Below are 20121 nucleotides of genomic sequence, written 5' to 3'. Positions count from 1 at the left end.
AAGGTTCGATGTCACAACCCAGCAACATGCAGACATTTCTCATCGAAGAGGTTTAAATGTTAATATCGAAAAATAATATGCAAACTCATTGGTGGGTCGTCTTATGTTTCGTATCACAATTACCTCCTACTAAGGCCAGAGAAGTGGAAAGAATTGTAGCTTAGCATACAGTGAGAAAATATTTCGATATTATTTTTTTACTTGAAAAATACTCTGGAATATAGCAAATTTCAAAACTTAAAAATACCAATAAATTTTAAAAACTCAGTTCATCCACAACAAAACAATAAATTAATTTTATTGTGTAATGTTATTAATGTGAAACTTCGGGTTGAAAACATATTGGGTCATAATGTTTTCAAGTTGCAATTGAAGCTGTTATCGGCCGATTGACTTGTGCTTGAGCAACAATTAGTGTCGAACCGTTGTTCTATAGCAACTTCCCCAAAGATTTATTTGTTTCAGTGATTTTGAATCTTGTCTACCAGTCAACTCATGCATGCTTCTTAGTAGATTCTTTCATCTCAAATGTTTGAAGCTGACTGGTAGACAAACACACGCACAGACCGTTTGGCTATAAATTATGAGAATACCTTAAAAAAATGCATGAGGTGAAAAAAAAATGGCTTCTCCGATTTCAGCTTCCCCAACACCTGAAGAAGAAGATGATGGCAATCTACCAGTCAGTGTAGGACCTGATCATTACAGATACTCATTGCCCTTCGACCACCACTCTCCGCTAACCGAAAACGCCTTCGCTCAATCATGGTCCGCATTCTCCTTGGATTCTAATCACACTTTCCATCACGAAAACTCCTCTTGTCTGCAACAATTGTAAGCATCCATTCATCCATTCTTTTCTACTTAATATGCTTCCTAACATGTTTGCATCGCTCACTATAAACTATTCTAAACAATTTTATAAAAAAAATACAATAGATTTTACTTGCTTGAATAATTGATCTGCTTTCATTTTGAGAAATGCAGGTTACAATGGTTGGTGTTAAAATGCGGCTGCTGTTGAGGTAAGATTTCCAAATTTCCATATCCGTATACAGTGCATTAAAAAAATATACAGCATGAAGAAAGATTATAGTATTAACCACTAGGGTGTTTATTTTATGTACAGATAAATTCCTCTCCCTGAACTATGCTATTTAAAAATATACAAGTTGCAAAGGCAAAACCCTGCATTTTCCTACAGATAGGATGATGACACACACAAAATCAACTTGCTCTATTCATGCAACCCTTGAAATCCATGCTAATCTTTACATGCTTTTCCCTCTTCCTCTTTCCGTGAAGATGAGTCGGTTGATGTTGTCCCATCCTCGGAAGAATGAGAAGATGCATCTGCAGTTGAACATATGATAAATGTTATTTATATTTCATAGCTGAACGGAAAGTTGCCACGGGCCAAAAAAAAAAAACCGAACTCAAATAAATACGCAAGGGGGAAAAATCTTGTGAAAAGGAACACAAATTTCAAGTGGTTTTGGTCAGATCACAAACTTTCGACAGTAATGCATAAGACAGGGATAACAGTGAACTGTTTGTCTCATCATTCTCACACTGTCGTAATTTCCAAGTAAAAAATAAAATGTTGCCATAAAAAAGCGGAATCATAATTCTCAACTTATACCATCCATCAGTGGAAAATATTTACAGCCTCAGACCGTCCTAGTTCAAAACACTAACAGTTCAACAATTGAGTTGTCTCTTCAGTTGTGCTTCTAAGTGTCATCATTGGCCATTTTAGGACTACTTAGACAATCAAAACAAAAAAAAAATTTCAGAAGTAAAATAGCAGTTTCTCACAGAAATATCACAGCACACTCTAGAAAATACATGAAAATTACAATAACTACACGAATGCGTATGGATTGGAAAACTGCCCTAAATTTAAAATCCTTCATTATTTACTCTATCATATATTATGCATAAATGGTTAAGAAAGTAAAAACCATGAATTTCAATTACTCTTCTAACAAAACTCCATAAGTAGGTTAAATAGTGGAAACAGACAAGGATTTCAAATGACGACCTGAGTTCCAGTCCAAACAAGTAACACATTATCATAAAATGTTGAGTGCAAGAATCACTTAATGACATAATAGCATAGTATAATCATATATCATATAAGATATAAAAAAAAGTGTTAAGAGCAGCAAAATAATTGAAGATAAAACTGAGTGCCTCAGAGTACGGGTTGCTGCAGCATTTCACGTCAGATTACAAATATTCAGCATAATTTATCAGACAGGGATAACTGTAAATGATTGTTATCATCATTCGTGAATATTGCAGACTCAATAGTTTACAATTGCTGATAAACAAACATAATCACAAGTCCATTCGTTAAATCCTCTTCTAAATCTGTCATTTCAAAAGTTACAAGTATGGGAAGCCTCAGCCCGTCCTAGTTCAAATCCAGTTCATCGTTATTAGTGATGTTCTAATTCAGGATAACCATAAGATGTCATCACTAGCTTCCTCATGAGACTCGAATGGATATAAGAATTCTGAAACTACGAGGACACAAAAAATAATACACCACTAGTATTTAAAAAGGGGGATATATTATCACGATGACCAACACTTCCACAGATTAAATCACCAGAGTAAAGGCAAATTGCGATTTTTTCTCATCAAAATCCACATCATGCCCTGATATATAAAAAATGATAAAATTGAAAAACAAAAATTACAACTCAGACATGAAGACTCGAAAAGCTAAAAATGCAGGAAAAAATTATGGTTGAACAAGCAATGAGGCATCAGATCTTCCTATTCAGCTGAGTATCATCACGCCCAATGTGAATTGAGCATTCCACGCTAAAGAGTACATCATTTGCCAATAAAGGCTCATACCGCGTGGGATCATAACACACACCCTAGAAGTACACGCAACTAATAAACAAAGGAACACCCATTCAACATTAAATCCTGTAAATTTCATTTTTCCAAAACTATAAACATTTTACCAAATTATTTTGAATTCCGACATTAATTTCCTGGATAGGATAGGTACAGACGAAAAATTAAGGTTGAATCTTCGATTAAACGTGAACGGATAAATATCATAACCCTGAAATAAAATGCAACAACTACAAGATAGTTAGCTAATTTAAAACAAAAGTGGATACGGGGAAATCGAAAGCTATTAAATTTACCATTGGTAATGTAGAAAGAAGAGGAAGGCCACCCATGAAGGGTTGTGAGGGACAAATACTCCTCATCAGTTAGGGTGTTGGCGAGCTTGTCAACAATCTGCTCGATTCCGTACGATGTTCTGCGCGGCGGAACCCAATAGGAGGCTCCGGGCACGAAATGCAACCAATCCGGTTTGGATCTCTTGATGATGATGTTATGGATTGCATCCTCGATCCTCTGCACCGCCCTAGCCTCAGCCTCCGCCGTGCTCAGCTCCTTGCTCTCCGGACGGTCAGAAAGAAGGCGCCGCGCCACGAATCGAAGCCCTACGTGATTTGGGAACGGGGAGGCTGATCTAAACAGAGATTGAGAGACGAATCTTGCCATACGTTGACAGACCAAATCATACGAATCTGTGTACCGAAACCCTCTTTTCGCTTCAGTATATATAGAGGAGACGATTGTGGCAGAGTAGTAAATTTGTAAATTTGTAAGGGGTACTTTAAAAATTGGCATATGAATTAGGGCTGAGCTGGAAACGACTTGATGATGGGCCTTACATGGACCTCGATTATCAAACAGGCCAAAATTTGTATAACGGGCCAGGGCCTTTTTTTAAAATTCTCTTACATCGAAAATTAATTTATATAAGATTAATTTAAATTAAATTAAGATAAAATTAAATTTATTTTCTAAATCTTTAATAAGATTTTATTTAGCTAATTATTCAAGATAAAATAATTCATATTTAATATTTGTTAACAAACATGTGAATATATAGAATCATTTTATAAATTTTCTTTTTTAATGTAAAAACAAAATTTTCATTATATTTTATTAAATTTAAATTTTAAATTCAAAAATGATTTTATATTAATTTTTATAATATGGTCTAGTAATACTAATTCTAAGCTTGCATTTACTCGAGTTTCTTAAAATGATACAAGGCTATATTAATCTCCACTCATCCAATGTTTACTTACAAAATGAACATTTTCTTAAACTCAAAGGTCTGTTAATAATTGGATTTTATTTATGGTTTTTAATCTTTAACTATTATTTTATCCCTGTAATGCACGTAGTCTTATATTATGTATTTAATTAATAAAATTAGTAAGTATTATCATTTAAAAATTTATTAAAATTATTAATATAATATAATGAATATATTTAACTTTTAAATATAATTATAAAAAAATTATTTTATTAAAAATATTTATATCATCTGAGATAACGATTACATGAAGATAACAATTATTTTTGTTAAATTGACTTTTTCATTTTAGCCGGTGAATTGTTACTAACAAAAAATAGAAAAATATATCTAAAAAATCATATTTTATTTTGTTTATCGGTATTTTAAACTATAAATAAATATTTTTCAAAAAGACAAAATCATTGTACTTATTTATTAGAAGAGTAACTTTTTATTAACATTTTTAGTTATTTTTTTAGAACATGTTAAAAATATTTATATTGAAACTCTAATTAAGATACATAATAATAACAATAATAATATAAATTTATGGACATTTAATATATCAGAGTTCGTGACGACGCTCTTTTAAAAAGTTGATAAATATATTATTATATATATAATTATATTTTTATTTAATATGATAGAGGGTTCTTTGATCATTGTAAATAGAAAGAAAATGGCAAAATTGTGATTTTTCGTTCGATCACGATTTTATTAAATTAAATTAAATATATTATTATTTATTCATAATCATTATATATCACGTTCAATTACTTTAATAATCACAATATAACTTATCANCGTTAAAAATAGAAAAATATATTAAAAAAATCATATTTTATTTTGTTTATCGGTATTTTAAACTATAAATAAATAATTTTCAGAAAGACAAAATCATTGTCATTTATTAGAAGAGTAACTTTTTATTAACATTTTTAGTTATTTTTTAAACATGTTAAAAATATTTATATTGAAACTTTAATTAAGATACATAATAATAACAATAATAATATAAATTTATGGACATTTAATATATCAGAGTTCATGACGACACTCTTTTAAAAAGTTGATAAATATAATATTATATATATAATTATATATTTATTTAATATGATATAACGTATGTGTCTTTTTGCGATCTTTGATCCTTGTAAATAGAAAGAAAATGGCAAAATTGTGATTTTTCGTTTAATCACAATTCTGATCACANATACCCAATTTTATCTACGAAAGTAAATGCGACCTAAATGAAACGTTGGATGACGAAGTAGGTAAAAATATTATATTTCGAGGAAATATAGTTTTTTGTACAAAAATAGAATAGAATAGTATTCTCTTAAAAAAAATTTAATTATTGTATTTAATATATGTGTGTGTGTGGATTGATATTTACATTTCAATATTTGTTAAATGCACTCAACTTATATTTTTGTAAAATAATTGGATAATGATACAGATTGTTCTTCTATACACTCTATAGTAAAGATAGTTTGATAGGTCAATTTCGTGACACGGATATTCTATTTGGATTATTCATAAAGAAATATAATTTTTTTGTCAAAATTATTACTTTTTATTTTAAATATGAACATGATTTATAAATAAAAAAATGTTAGATCGTCTCATAAGATATATACTCAATGCTCCAAAATCAGACATTTAATTACTTAAAATTCTANAATTTATCATACCCAATTTTATCTACGAAAGTAAATGCGACCTAAATGAAACGTAACGTTGGATGACGAAGTAGGTCAAAAATATTATTTTGATCGTAAAAAGAAATCAAAAATCTTTGTACTAAAAAATCTCACCGGGATTTCAACCAAAATCGCCAATATTTATTTTTCTAACGATTGCGACACTTTTATAAATAAATAAAATAAATGACTTTTATAAATAAATAAAATAAATGACGATATATCAAATAAATAGATGATGTTCTTTCTTGTTTAATGTATGGCACGAAATCTGAATGTTGTGTAAAAGGCAGGTAAGAACTTATGTCTGACTTAATAACCAAATTTACATATAATGCATTAACATAAGCAAGCAGGCTCTTCAACTGTTGGGTAGGTGTAGATTCTTACACAGGCGGTAAAGTTTGGTTGGAATCTGGTAGGCTTATATTCACTTTGCTTGTTGCCGTTAGGTAAAGAAACAAAGTGACGATGAAGGAAAAGAAAAATAAATTTGTTTCCAGTCCCCTAAATTTTCCCTACTCCTCTGTTGTATATATATTGATGAACATTTTCACTCTCAAACCATAAACAACCTTAATCCAAGATGGAAGAATTTCATGGAATAGATAGCTTAATGTCTGCACGAGAAATTCTGAAGAGCAGCATAGAAAAATCAAGAAACATGGCCATAGCAATTGAAGAAACTGGCTCAAGATTGAAAGAAACAAGCGACAAAGTGGCATTTTTACAAGCTGCTATAAAGAAGATGGCTGGTAAATGTGCTGTTTATGAGATCAGAGATCCCATTGATCGAACCCTTGGGCCTGCTGCTGCTGTTTTGAAGGTCTTGGACGTGGTACGTGAGCTGCAAGATTCATTACTAATGACGGACCCTAGAACCAAATTGCACCAGTATATTGCCAATGTCAAACGCCTTCAAGAGGCGCAAAAGCTTCTTGCTGATAACTGCAGATTGGTTATCATGTGGCTTGATGATGATGTGATGCAATTCTTGAAAAACATCCATGGTTCTGATGATGATTGGTACCTTGATATTGTCTCAAAAGTCATGAAACTATTCATGGAACTGCAGGGGAGAGGCCAAAATGGTGGGGTTTTGTCTTCTGCCCTTGACAAGTTGGAGAATGCATATATGCATATCTTGATGGACTATAGTTCTCTATTTTCAGCCCAGCAATATTACGAGGATCACTCGAGTGTATCGAATTTTCCAGCTAACGTTATTCAAGATTTGCAGTCCATTACTGAAGCATTGGCAGCTAACTATAGGCTTCACAGATGCATATCGATATTTGCAGGTGTCCGGAGTGCAAATATTCAAGCTACTTTACAAGCCCTCAACATTGATTACGCTGTAATACAATTATCTGAATTCGACAGTGTGCAAGTTGTGGAGGGCTACATTGATATATGGGATAAACACATGGAGTTTTGTGTGATGCATTTGCTACAGATAGAATACAGGCTTTGCAATGAGGTGTACAGAAAAGCTGGATCCGAGGTATGGACTGACTGCTTTGCAATGATTATATCACAATGTGGGTTCAATGATATTTTGAATTTTGGAAGCAGTGTTACTAAATGCAAGAAGGATGCAATCAAGCTCTTGATGCTGCTGAAAATATTTGGCACTTTAGACAAACTGCGGTTAAGCTTCAACCAACTGTTCGGTGGGAAATCTTGTGTTGAGATTCGAAATCGTACAAGGGATCTTGTCAAGAAAGTTGTTGAAGGGGCATATGAAATTTTCCGGGAACTTTTGATGCAAGTGGAGCTGCAGAAAGAAACTAGTCCATCACCAGATGGCAGTGTCCCAAGGACAGTTCGCTTTGTTACTGAATACTGCAACCAGCTTCTCGAGTATGATAATAGCTTATTTCTTAGGCGTATTTTGGAGATACATCAAGAATGGAATAACACAAGATTAGAAGAGGGCCTGCTCTTCAGCGAAATCAGCAAATTAATGGGGGCACTTGAGAACAATTTAGAGAGTTGGGCCAAAAATTACAATGATTTGACACTCTCCTGCCTTTTCATGATGAATAGTTGTTGGTACTTGTGCAACAATACCAGTGGGACCAAGCTTGGAGAGGTTATGGGCCATTCTTGGTTGGGGGCAAAGGAAAAATCAATGGAGTACTATGCTGAATTGTATTTGAAAGAAAGTTGGGAAAAACTATTGGTGGTTTTAGGTGAAGAGGACCTGGTATTATTTGATGGGGGCAGGGCCATTGATCGTGATCTGGTCAAGAAAAGAATTGGTATGTTCTGTGACGCCTTTGATGACATGTACAATAAGCAATCCAAATGGGTATTTTCTGATAAAGGCTTAAGATTGAAGACATGCCAGCTTGTTGCAAAGGCTATTGTTCCATCTTATAAGAGCTATTTGCAAAAATTTATGCCCGAGTTTGATATGGGAAACCACGTAAGGTACACACCTGAGAGCTTAGAGAATTTAATCAATTCTTTGTTCCAAATGAAACTGGGAAAATTTGTAGGCATGAATTGCACGGATATGATTGGCATAATGAAGAATGATGTTTTCGATCACTTCTCCACCCCTGCAGCAGCATGATTTGGTCAACCAAAACACACTCTCTTACAGCAGTTCAATTCCACACATAACATGACCAAGGCATCTCTCTAATTGAAACTTCTCCAGAAATGTAATTTTCCTTTTATTAGCTCCAAGTTAAAAGTTCTGTATAGAGATTTATTTATGATAACACATCTAAATCCTCGTTCCTCAATAGCTCCTTTAATCGAGGGATTTCATTATTGCTTTGGCCATAGTGTTTAAAGATTGCAAAAGACTCTGAAGACCCGCAACTTAAAGACGCTGGCAACCGCTGGAATACATTACCTTTACTAATTAGACCACTGGGGTGATCTTTAAGAGTTGTGGAAAAATGTACCTGAAATAAAAATTTAATGAATCCCTTCCAATCCTAGTGAGTTTAATTTTTTTTAGTTTAAGAATAACACCGCCCTATTCATGAAGGGGCTTTGGCAGACCCCCTACGAGTTTAAGTTGCATTCGATAGTTCAATAACTGGAAGAATATGCAGATACCAAAGATCCATAACTAGATGTGGAAAGGACTATACACATTTCATTATTAAACAAGAAAATTCTTTCCGATACAACTTTTCTTTGCTGTGTACATCATAATATGTCTAAGAATCAAAGAACAGAACACAATACAACATGAACATCCTCAGGCAAAATCCTACACACACAACCAACAAGACAATCTAGTTAAAGGACCTCTTCCTTATCTCATCCGCTCCCTGAGTAACTTCAGACCAACATGCCTGCAACGAGAAAGACCCCAGATAATAGTAAAATCTTTGAGCTTTTTTAAAAAAGATATGATTCGTTCAAAGCACAGAGAAGACTGGACATTTACCTTCCCATCATCAGAAGAGTAGCCTGAGGATTTGTACCAGGTGACACTTTAAAGATTGAACCATCAACAACTCTGAGACCATCAATTCCTAACAATTTGAGATTCTTATCAATTACCTTTCCCACTAGGCATCCACCATGGTAGTGCCATATGGTGCTCACCGTACGCCTGCAGAACTCTCTCATCTCTCCATCGTTTGACTGATCAACAGGCAATTCAGGCCCAACGTATCTAAATTCTCTAGCTCCAAACCATTCATGGAACTTAAAATCGTCCAAAGCTCGGCTTCTCAAAATGTCGCCAATTTTTCTAGTTCCATTCACACACCGCTCAAGATCACCAGGATTACTGAAGTAATTGAAACGGACGGTAGGATTCACCCTCACATCTGTGGATGATAATGTTAGGGAACCAGCAGACAGCGGCCCGATGATTTTTTCCATTAAAGTTGCAACAGTGAGATGAACCGAAATTCCAGGATTTCTTATGAAGACTGGTCGGGCAGGGGATGCAAAAGGGATGATATTTGAGGCTGCCTCTAGATAAGCCCCTAAACTTGTGACACCCACAACTTGAATCAGAGAATGATCCAGTGGAGTTGGTGGCACAATGGAGATACCATTTCTGGGATTATCGTACAAAAACTGACCAACATAAGGCGAGTGGTGTGCAACTGGAATTCCCCATGATGCAAGATAAGGCCTCGGCCCAATTCCACTCAGCAACAGGAGCTGAGGACTGCCGAGTGCCCCTGCGCACAGCAAGACCTCACCCCCATTTACCACCATGGCGTGGTGGTACCGACCCATCTGATCACGAAAAACCACCCCAATAGCTGATCGCTTCGCATTAGAATATGAGGATGAAGATGCCAGCAGAACCCTCTCCACACTGGCGTGCACCACCACCTTAATGTTTGATGGGTTTGCAAAGTTCAAGAGATCCGCTGCACTGTGTCTTGTACCAAAGCTATCAAATGTTGAACCCCCTATTTTGGTTCCCAAAACATGATCCAAACGGAAATCATTGTAAGGGTCAATCCCAGCTTCCAACATCCCATCTCTAACCGCAGATTGCCAGTTCTTGAGCTCAGGCCTGAAAACGATAGTCTTCTCAACCCAGTCATATGACTGATTAACCACCCTGAGATCCCAATTAATCCCAGATCTTAGGTAAAAACCTTGTTCCGCTCTGCTATAGAAACCGGCATTTATCGCACTACTACCTCCAAGGACCCGACCTCGGGCATTGGGGACTCCCTCTTCGGATGTAAAGGCTTGAGCAGGGGAATCATACGCATCAACTTCCATTAGGGTTTGCAGAAATCCGTCTTGAGTCATTAAATTCGGCTGCCCATGGGGAACACCCCCTCTCTCAAGAACAAGAACCCGGTAATGTTCAGATAGGGTAGCAGCCAATGGACAGCCTGCAGTGCCACCTCCGACAATGATGTAATCAAAATAATCCTCCGAGGGGAACTCTGTGGCATTTGACACGAACCCCATATAAGCTGGACCTGCAGACACATCATAAATCGATTATATCAATACAGTTTATTCAAGAAACTCATGAAAAATAATAGTTATTCGTGAAAGGGATCAAGAAACTGAAAAATAATCGAATCCCTGATAAATAATAAGAATAGAAGGAAAGAAGTAGCGGAGGATCGTTACTTCGTTGAGAGTGTAATCTGGGGAGGGAAATGAGAGTGTTGAACATCAAGAAAACGAAAAAAGGAGGCCAAAGAAAATATGGTATTTCCGCCATTGTTGTGTAGAATTTGTTGGTCGCAGATGATGGAGTAGTAGATATGCGAGAGGGGAAGAGGAGGAAGAGTTGTGGGTTTTGCGGGAGGAGTAGAGAGACGAGCAGTAGAATTTCGGTGGGAAATTCAGTTCAATTAGACATCTAAGCCTAACGGCTTCTCCAAGCCTTCTGATATTCTCTTCGATATTGATACGTTAAGACAATGTGCCATGGGCATGGAAGCCTGGCAATGAAGTGGGCTTCCATTTCAATTCGAGAAAATCAAGCGAGGTTGGCTCCTCGCAACCCACGCGGTAAAGTGCCGTTTGTATATTTATTTTAACTAGCAAGTAACAACGTGCACGTACGTGGTGAATAAACGTTGTAACGAGTAATGAACATAAAACACTTATATTGAATGAAATCGAAAGAATCATTTTCTATTGAAAATTCATAATATAAAAAAGCATTATCAAATTTTTTCTTATTTAATTTTCAGTTGTTGGGTCATCTCTGTGTGACTGTTTTGTCTAAGTTTCCTCGTCATTTTACTGAAATCATCTATTTTTTTATTATCTTGAATTTTTATGGTTTCTCTTTTGAAACATGATGAATTTTGTTTCTTTTTCTGTGGTTTTGTCATTTCCTTAGTGTTTGTTGTCTTCTTATCTTCATGTTGTACTTGTTTTGCCTTTTCTTTTGCGTTCGTTCTTTTCTTATCTTCATTTTGTATTTCATTGATGTTTCAATTCTTTGTTTTCTTATTAGTATTTCTCTTGATTTGTGATTTCTCAAATCCATCTACAATTATTGTTGTTATTCCATTTTTAGTCGAGACAGACTTGTCTAATTTGAAAAGAGAATTGTGATCTTATTTTCTTGGTTGATCAAGTATTGTTAAATGCTCCAAATTACTTTTTTATGCAATATAAAATTTTTAGTTATTGGCAATATGTATTGGATTATTATAATATTATTCAAATAAATATTTTAATTCACCTTAGTATACATGTCAATTATTTTTTGATAGAGCAACTAATAAATGTCTAAGTAACCTCTTCGAACAACGTTACTCTAGCTATTTCATTTTTATCTTGAACCAACGTTATTATCTGGTACTTGAAAAATTAATTGTGAGAAAATATACAAAATAATTAAATATTTTTAAGCATGTAAAGTTAATGATAGTTGCAATACTTTGGGACGATCTCGATATTCAGCTTCACAAAGTGTTGAACAAAACTACTTCCCTAAGGTGAATAGCAATGTCATCTTGTTTTTGAAAATTATTTAATGATCGAATCTTCTTGATGATGTCAATGATATATGTGCATAATTATATTATTCGATTAAAAAAATATACGTAAATATCAATCAAAATAAATAAAATGAAAACATGCTTTGGTCATTAGTGTAATTTGAATTACTTGCTAAATGATCAAATTCTCTGAAGCGAAAATTAAGTTTGCCTAAATTTGACTTCTTGCAATTTGGTGACTAAAGTTTCTTTTCGCATTATCAACTCAATATTCGAGTTTACATTTGGATAACAAGAATTTATTTCCGTAACGATTGAATTTCATATAAGTAACTTTTGTTACACTTTAAAAGCTGCTCATTGTTGAATAACATTTGAAAAAAATCAAGTCATGTACCATAGTTTCTTGCAATACCATATTTATATTGTTAGTACATAACTGGTGATCCGAAAATAATGCTATTATTTGTTTTAAAGAAATATAGCATTTAAAAAGTAGTCACTTGTACATTTATGAAAGTTAACTTTCGAATAGTTTTTGAGTTACGTCTTGCTGAAATTTGATATCTTTGTTAGACTTGTCAAATTGGGTCAAGCCTTTCGGGCCAGCCCGCCCCGCTATAAAAATTGAGCGGGTTGAGTTGATAAAATAGCAGCCCGTTTGAGGGCGGGTCAAATGGGCTGAGCCCGTTTGGGTTGCGGGCCAAGATGGGTCGAGCCCAAACGGGGGCGGATTGGCCGCCAAATTAGGATAGAATTTTATATATTTTTAAGTTTTAAGTTTTATATAAACATTGGAATAAGTCTCATGCGCCTCCATCACTCTTTTATCTTATTTCTTTCTTATTTTTCTCCTTGGTCTCGCCTCCATCACTCACTCTGGTAAAATCTGAATCTCTGTAAATTTTATTCATGAATCTTAAAGGGAAGAAATTTCTGTAAATTTTATTCATGAATCTTAAAATAATTTTAAAGTCTAACAGTTGTTTGTGAACCCAAAAGCGGTTTCGTTTGAAGTCCGACGAGTTGTAGTTAAATTTTGTGGACTCGACGGAGGTTTAATAATTATGTATATTGTTGAACACATAATATTTTCTAAAATTTACAATCGTCTCTTTCAACGACTTTCTGTTCTCTTCCATGTCTCAATCTTCATGTTTGGTTTAAGCACTTTACTTTTTATGTATTATGTTGATACTTTCTTAATTTCTTATTTCAATGTTTTTAAGTATTTTATGAAATTATTTGACTGAAATATATTTTTCTTCTATATTTATTGCGATATTGTTTAGTATTTTTTTTATTAAAAAAATAAGCGGGTCGGCCCGCCTAGCCCGCAGCCCAATATGGGTTGGGCTGGGTTGGCCATTTAGAGGCCCGCGAAAATGGCGGGTTGGCTCGCCCCGCCCCGTCCCGCCTAATGGCGGGTTGCGGCGGGTGGTGGGCTGGCTAATCTTTGTCGAATAATAAATACTTTGACTACTATATTTTTTTGATCATGTTGGAACATATCAATCAGCATCACGTCAAGATTTGTCATTATTAGTATGTCTTTATTACGGACGTGTAAAACTTTCTTTGGCTAGTGAAGTGGGTGCATGGTCTGCCGTATATGATTGAATCTGGTTTAAAATTGTTAATAATCATCGTGACAAATGTTATTAACTATTGGTTTTGAAGTAATTTCCATTTATTTCATTAATATTAGCTATTTTCCTCTTCAGCTACCCCAATTATTATCTTCGTTAGACTAATTATGTGATATATAATTAAATATATAATGGTTGTTTATTAATTACACGTTACAAAACTTATGATAATTGAATATGTTTTGATTTGTTTATGAATATAGTAAAATCTTTATAATAATCTATTGAGCACTGAGCATATTTATATATGTTAAATTAAAGCACTTGGTGTAATCATGAAGATGAAAAACGATTTTATCTGTTAAATTTCGTTGTTGTTAATTTTAAAATAATAATACTTTGAAATTGATTTTTTAAATTGAGTGGTTAAATTATTTCAGAAAATAATTATGTATACATTTGTTTGGAATGTTCTTTTTCCTTAAATTGATTTGCAAAACTTATATGATGTATTGATTATAATATATAATATAATATATATTAGTTATACAATAATACACAAGACAATATTAAAGTTAGGAAAAACCAATATACGATTAATAGATGAAAGAACAATTCCGACAATTACACAAATCAACTCACTCTTTTAAAGAAATACCTCATTTGGGTACATTTATAAAATAGTTATGTGAGACCAAGCTAACCATAAGCTGAAATTAGAAGGAAAAATGAAAATTATATTTAATTCAAATAGCATCCCAAGCTAATATTTGGACTGACAGTTTATTATTCTATTATATTTTTATTCGATGTGCCTGAATTAAATATTGTTTAACTGATTTTTGAGTGTCATGCACCTCACTAATCATCAATCATTTACTCTACTCCGTAGAATACATATACTGATATATATATATATATAATAAATACAATAAAATTCATCTAATTTATATATATAGATTTAAATTATATATATATTCTTAAATTAATAATTAAAATTTATTAATTAATGAAAATCTATAAATTAATGAAGGACTTAAAAAGATAAATCACAATTCTAAAAACATTGATTTTTTTATATTGGTAATAGATATATATGTATAATACATAAGGAATATAAATAAATAGATTATATATTCTTGATATTAAATTCCATTAATATATAGGTAATAGAAAAAATAAATTATATATTCTTGTGTTAATATTAATAATTAATTAAAATATATTTATCAAGAAGGACTTAAAAGACAATTCACAAATTTATATAGGTAATAGAAATAAATAGATTATATATTCTTGAATTAATATTAATAATTAATTAATTTTATTAATTAATGAAGGACTTAAAAGTCAATTCACAATTCTAAAAAGATTGGCTCTTTTATAGGTAATAGATTTATAAAAAATTTATTATTTGATTCTTAAATAAAGCCCAAAAAGTAAATGATGGGCTAAAGACGGCAGCGGCCCATCTTCCAACTTTGAATTGGTGGTGCCTTGAAGCAGAAGTTAAACACCAGTGGCCACAAAAAACTCGTTCTTTTTAAGTGTTGAATTTCAAAATCTGGACAAAAAGTTATGCGTGATTTGGGGGATTACTACTTTGTCTCGGTTTTTGATACCCCGGGTCGGGGATGGCCCGGGCCTACTCTCGGTGGCCCAGACAGCTGAAGGCCCAGTGACCAGAAACTCGTGCCAAGCCAGCTGCATGCCGGGACCTCATCCGGGAGGTCATCCAAGCCGACCTCCCAAATACCCATAATCGAGGCTCAAAAGATATGGCCGAGCTCCCATGTCAAGCTCCAAGGCCGACCTCCCAAGAGTTCCCGAGCCAACCTCCTTTGTAGTCCGATCGAGCCGACTGGACATGATTGGCCGACCTCCTNTTCACAATTCTAAAAAGATTGGCTCTTTTATATAGGTAATAGATTAGATATATATATATATAGATATATATATTTCATCCTCCTCGTTTATATTCATTCACAGGAAAATTTCAATATCGATCGTGTATATGNATCTAGAAGATATGACCAAATCTTTCACAGAATCTAACCAAATCTTGCAAGATTTTGAGGATCTAAATCTACCAAAATCAGGACTANGGTCGAAGTTTGGTATTTTATTTTTACATATTAAGCGCAATGATCGACATAATATCATCATCTTAACCGAACAAATTACAAGAGAAATTTCGGTGTGTTCGGGCACATACATATATGCAGATTGCATTTTCTTGTGTCTTCTGGATTTGTTTTAAATTGCATCCATTTCAAGGAAAAAGCATGAGTAAAAAATTTTAGCNTTTCTATTCTCTGACTTGAGCGTCGGAGGGGCTACGCCGGAACAACTTTCCGGCCCCCTTCTAACGTTCTTATTTGTGGTTCCAGATTTCGAGAGTCTGATCCGAGCTCCCAACTGAAGATCCGACCTCCCAACCATCGTTCCAAGGTTTGATCTGAGCTCTCTAAGCGAAGATCCGACCTCCCAGTTACCATAACTGATTTTAGCAACATCAGTTTCCATGGAAAATAGACCTCATTTGGAGTGATTATTATTTGTGATTTTGCATTGCTAATTTCCAGGTACTTTCTGTATTTTGAAATTTCTCACTCCCTCGTGATATCTTGTGCGATGATTATCCTGCTTGTGTATGAAGCTTATGATTGTTGTGTTTTTGGCTAAAATCACGAAAGAGATCTTGAGGTTGTCTATAAATTTTTGTTTCAGCTGTTTTAAGATTGTGGAAGATCTCGTACCCTTGGTAAGTTTATCAGCTCTATTTTTAATTTACAGACTAAACTGATGGCAGTATTAAGTTAATCCTGGTGATGGCAATCAATTAACACAGTTTTGTAGTTTTTGAGTCAGCTTTTATAATTATGATTTGGTCAGATATTGAATGACTAGAAATTAAATGGCTCTAATTATTATAATTAACTTACTGGAATTTACCTCTCATCAGTTTGGTTGGAATTTTGGGCAATCCATATGGACCTCGATGATCTTAACAAAGTTTGGGAAGTAAGGCCTCTTAAGAAATCTCGGGAAGATGAAGCTAGGGAAATTCTTGAAAAGATAGCGAAGAAAGTGCAACCCATCATGCGGAAAAGAAAGTGGAAAGTCAGGGTTCTTTCTGAGTTTTGGTAGAATGTGGCTTTCCTTGTATTCCATTTATGTTTGTATTCCTTTGGTCCCCATGCTTAGGCTATGTGCTTATCGAGAGACATAATTTGCAGGCCAGTGAATCCATCTCTTCTAGGGTTGAATATTGGAGGAGGTGCGGAGATTAAGTTGAGACTGCGCAGGACGAACAACGAGTGTGATTTTTTTGCTTATGAGCAGATTATCGACACCATGCTTCACNGTACACAGTATACTTTTGTGAGAAAGCACCACATCTTACGATTCTCCATATTTTTGTTTCCATGAACTCAAAGGGACCTTTTTTGATCAACTGCATGTAAAATGGTAGAATTTTTACACCTCTTTACACTGTGATGTTACATAGGCATGAAGTGGTTGGTGAGGTGTTGGAGGTTGGATCCGATGTGGCTAAGTTCAGTGTCGGAGACATGGTCGGAGTTGGTTTCATCGTGGGATGCTGTGGGAAATGCTGGCCATGCGATTACGAAATCGAGCAATATTGCAACAAGAAGATTTGGTCCTACAATGATGCATATACTGATGGAAAATCCACTCAAAGGGGATTTGATGAGGCTATGGTGGTTGATCAAAAGTAAGCATGGTCGAAACTAATTTAGTCTTCTTGATTTTATCAAGTAATATTTGATAGTGTGACTATATCAAATTTGTTACTGTCTGGCTTCATTTCATGATAGTAAAGTGAACCAGTTCACTAGAAGTCCAACGAGTTGCTAATTTGTACTCTCGTCTTCTTTGAATGGGTGTCGAATCACTGTCCCTTAAATATGGAGGGGCGACTTTGGTTTTTGTTTTCAATAGGAACGTTAAATCCGACATGTTGATGTGATAAACATGTCCTCAAAAAAGACTCCCCAAACTTGATCCCTTTCACAAAAAATTGGATTTGAGTTTGAATTTTGGCTCCATTTATTATCTTCATACGAATGAGCCGTTTTTCTTTTGATAGATTTGTGGTTAAAATTCCTGGTGGTATGGAACCAGAACAGGCAGCACCACTACTATGTGCAGGGGTGACAATTTACAGTCCCCTCAACCATTTCGGGCTCAAACGGAGCGGCCTAAGAGGGGGTATCATGGGACTTGGAGGTGTTGGACACATGGGTGTGAAGATTGCGAAAGCCATGGGGCATCACATTACCAAGATAAGCTCTTCCGAAATGAAGAGACAAGAGGCGTTGGAACACCTATGCGCGGATGATCACTTGGTTAGCTCAGATGCAACGCGAATGCAAGAGGTTGTCGATTCCCTGTACTACATAATTGACACCATACTGGTGTTCCACCCATTGGATCCTTATCTCTCTTTGTTGAAAGTCGATGGAAAGTTAATCTTGATGGGAGCCCATCAATACTCCCTTTGTAGAGGCCCGTATTTCGTATTTGAAAATTTTCGGAATAATTTAAAATTTTTCTTATTAAAAATAAATAACATGCCACATTCATAAAATAAACTTGATAAAAAGATTTAATGTTCAAAATAGCAGCGGAAGTAAATATCTGTTTCAAAACAACAACTTAAAATAATTCATCGTGATAAAAATGAGTTTGCATAAAAATGATAAATAAACTGAAGCATGAGGTCCTCGGGTTCCTACTACTGCCGACCCAAGCTAGCTCACTGGTCCCCGCCCACGGTCTCGACCTCATCAGTACCTACAACAATCAAGTCTAGTGAGTCTAAAGACTCAGCATGCATATATCATGAAATAACAAGTAAATATATAATAAAATCGCATGCAACTTAAAAATATCGTGTCGTACGTAAACGTGGAAATCGTGTCGTGATTAATTATAAATACGTGCATAACTGAACATCGTACGTAAAATGTTTGCTCGATAGAGACCTGTCATAAAATAGCATATCATAATTTTCTGTTGAGAATATGTTCTACGCAAGTGGCCCATAACATAACATAACATGAATCGTCTTATCAGACTAAACCACAGTATACTGGGCGGTAGAGATCATCACAGCCCTTGGACTGGATATCTGTACCCATACATGAACATGAACCGGTCGTAGGTCACCGGGTGAAGTAATAATCCCATAAGCTGCATCCCATAAGAGTGAAATGGCCACAAGACATCGCATATATCTCAAAAATAAACTTTTATATTTTTATGCACGTAATATAATTAAAATCCTGTTTTATTTTAACGAATGGGTTGGATCGTTCCCAGACTCGCTGCGACCTAATTCTAACGNATATGGCCCTCATAATACTGATTTTTACAATCTTTTGGATGAAATTAGAAAGGTTGTGATTTCAGTACACCACTCCATTTTTTTGTGTGTGTGTGTGGTGGTACTTTTACGACTTGGCCTCGTGACTATATTGCTTTTCTAATGTCTTGTTGGTTCAAAGTTCTCTAGATTGTGTATATTATATTAACATAGGCAATTTCTGCTATATATTTATGCTTCATTTGATTAGATTTTCTTGTTCTTTAGGAATGTGAACAACTTCTGGCCAAAGGCGTTACTGGCAGCGGGCAAGGATTTGATCTTCCAGGGAGAAGATTGGGTGGGTATTCTCATCAGCCTTCTTTGTCTTTGCTCCGCGATAAAGCTCGAGCTGCTGCAGAAACCAGAGCACAGCGTGAAGGTTTATTGTCTCAAGGGCCTAAACGCCTCGGTGGTGATAGAAGCATCAAAGCTGTACTAAGTCCAATCCAAGCAGCAGTGATGGCTGCAGAAAGAAGATTACATGATGATTTGTGGTGTGGATCCAAATCAGTTGAGAGTGAGGGGTCCTCTAAAAGCTCGGAAGTTCCTGGTACACAGGGTGATAGATCTACTCGAACTTCATTCGTTGAACCCATTTCCATCCTGGGTAGAAAAGATGATGTGATGTGGCTGTGCACAACCTGCACCTTATTAAATCAGGTAATATTCCCTGCTTCCAGCTGACCTCCGTACTTGATCAAAAAATATCTTCCAAGCTCGTATTTAGTACCTAGAGAGACCAGCCATTCTTTACACATCCCGTCTCTTGTATACACACGAGTTTATATACATTATGTCCCCTCCTCTCTTCCACCCCATGGTCTCACTATGCTTGATATTTGGATTCTACTGATACAGTTTATTGATTACAGGCACTAGCTCTTAC

At 34.9% G+C, this 20121-nt stretch overlaps 4 protein-coding genes, 2 long non-coding RNA genes and 2 other non-coding genes across 8 annotated transcripts in view; 4 read left to right on the top strand and 4 right to left on the bottom strand.

Annotated features, from left to right (window-relative positions):
* Positions 1-327: 327 nt before the first annotated feature.
* On the top strand, positions 328-1025 carry LOC140981168 (uncharacterized). Its single transcript, XR_012176043.1, has 2 exons — positions 328-834; positions 988-1025. It is a non-coding gene; the product is annotated as an uncharacterized lncRNA (long non-coding RNA).
* Positions 1026-1264: 239 nt separating this feature from the next.
* On the bottom strand, positions 1265-3540 carry LOC140980759 (uncharacterized). Its single transcript, XM_073446803.1, has 2 exons — positions 3174-3540; positions 1265-1353 (listed from the first exon to the last, which is right to left on the bottom strand). The coding sequence occupies exons 1-2, from the start codon at positions 3538-3540 to the stop codon at positions 1265-1267; spliced, it is 456 nt and encodes a 151-aa protein (XP_073302904.1).
* Positions 1668-1751, bottom strand: LOC140981921 (small nucleolar RNA snoR20a). The gene has a single exon (XR_012176193.1). It is a non-coding gene; the product is annotated as a small nucleolar RNA snoR20a (small nucleolar RNA).
* On the bottom strand, positions 2221-2300 carry LOC140981917 (small nucleolar RNA R38). The gene has a single exon (XR_012176190.1). It is a non-coding gene; the product is annotated as a small nucleolar RNA R38 (small nucleolar RNA).
* Positions 3541-6117: 2577 nt separating the features above from the next.
* On the top strand, positions 6118-8588 carry LOC140981763 (exocyst complex component EXO70A1-like). Its single transcript, XM_073448217.1, has one exon. The coding sequence runs from the start codon at positions 6419-6421 to the stop codon at positions 8411-8413; it is 1995 nt and encodes a 664-aa protein (XP_073304318.1). The 5' UTR covers positions 6118-6418; the 3' UTR covers positions 8414-8588.
* Positions 8589-8792: 204 nt separating this feature from the next.
* LOC140981764 ((R)-mandelonitrile lyase-like) lies at positions 8793-11294 on the bottom strand. Its single transcript, XM_073448219.1, has 3 exons — positions 10921-11294; positions 9248-10763; positions 8793-9152 (listed from the first exon to the last, which is right to left on the bottom strand). Exons 1-3 carry the CDS (start codon positions 11012-11014, stop codon positions 9113-9115), a joined length of 1650 nt encoding a protein of 549 aa, XP_073304320.1. The 5' UTR covers positions 11015-11294; the 3' UTR covers positions 8793-9112.
* Positions 11295-16355: 5061 nt separating this feature from the next.
* On the top strand, positions 16356-17206 carry LOC140981390 (uncharacterized). The gene is made up of 3 exons (XR_012176075.1): positions 16356-16425; positions 16806-16986; positions 17080-17206. It is a non-coding gene; the product is annotated as an uncharacterized lncRNA (long non-coding RNA).
* A 134-nt stretch (positions 17207-17340) lies between these two features.
* The window catches only part of LOC140980758 (uncharacterized), a 3346-nt gene continuing 565 nt past the window's right edge, over positions 17341-20121 (top strand). The window contains exons 1-5 of the mRNA XM_073446802.1: positions 17341-17579; positions 17955-18373; positions 19190-19266; positions 19461-19895; positions 20108-20119. Coding sequence (XP_073302903.1) covers positions 17341-17579; positions 17955-18373; positions 19190-19266; positions 19461-19895; positions 20108-20119 — 1182 coding nt within the window. The remainder of the gene's footprint in view (positions 17580-17954; positions 18374-19189; positions 19267-19460; positions 19896-20107; positions 20120-20121) is intronic.

Source organism: Primulina huaijiensis, chromosome 7, assembly GCF_012295235.1.
Source record: "Primulina huaijiensis isolate GDHJ02 chromosome 7, ASM1229523v2, whole genome shotgun sequence".
Lineage (NCBI taxonomy): Eukaryota > Viridiplantae > Streptophyta > Magnoliopsida > Lamiales > Gesneriaceae > Primulina > Primulina huaijiensis.
Note: the sequence above shows the minus strand (reverse complement) of the source record. Positions and strands in the feature narration are given on the sequence as shown.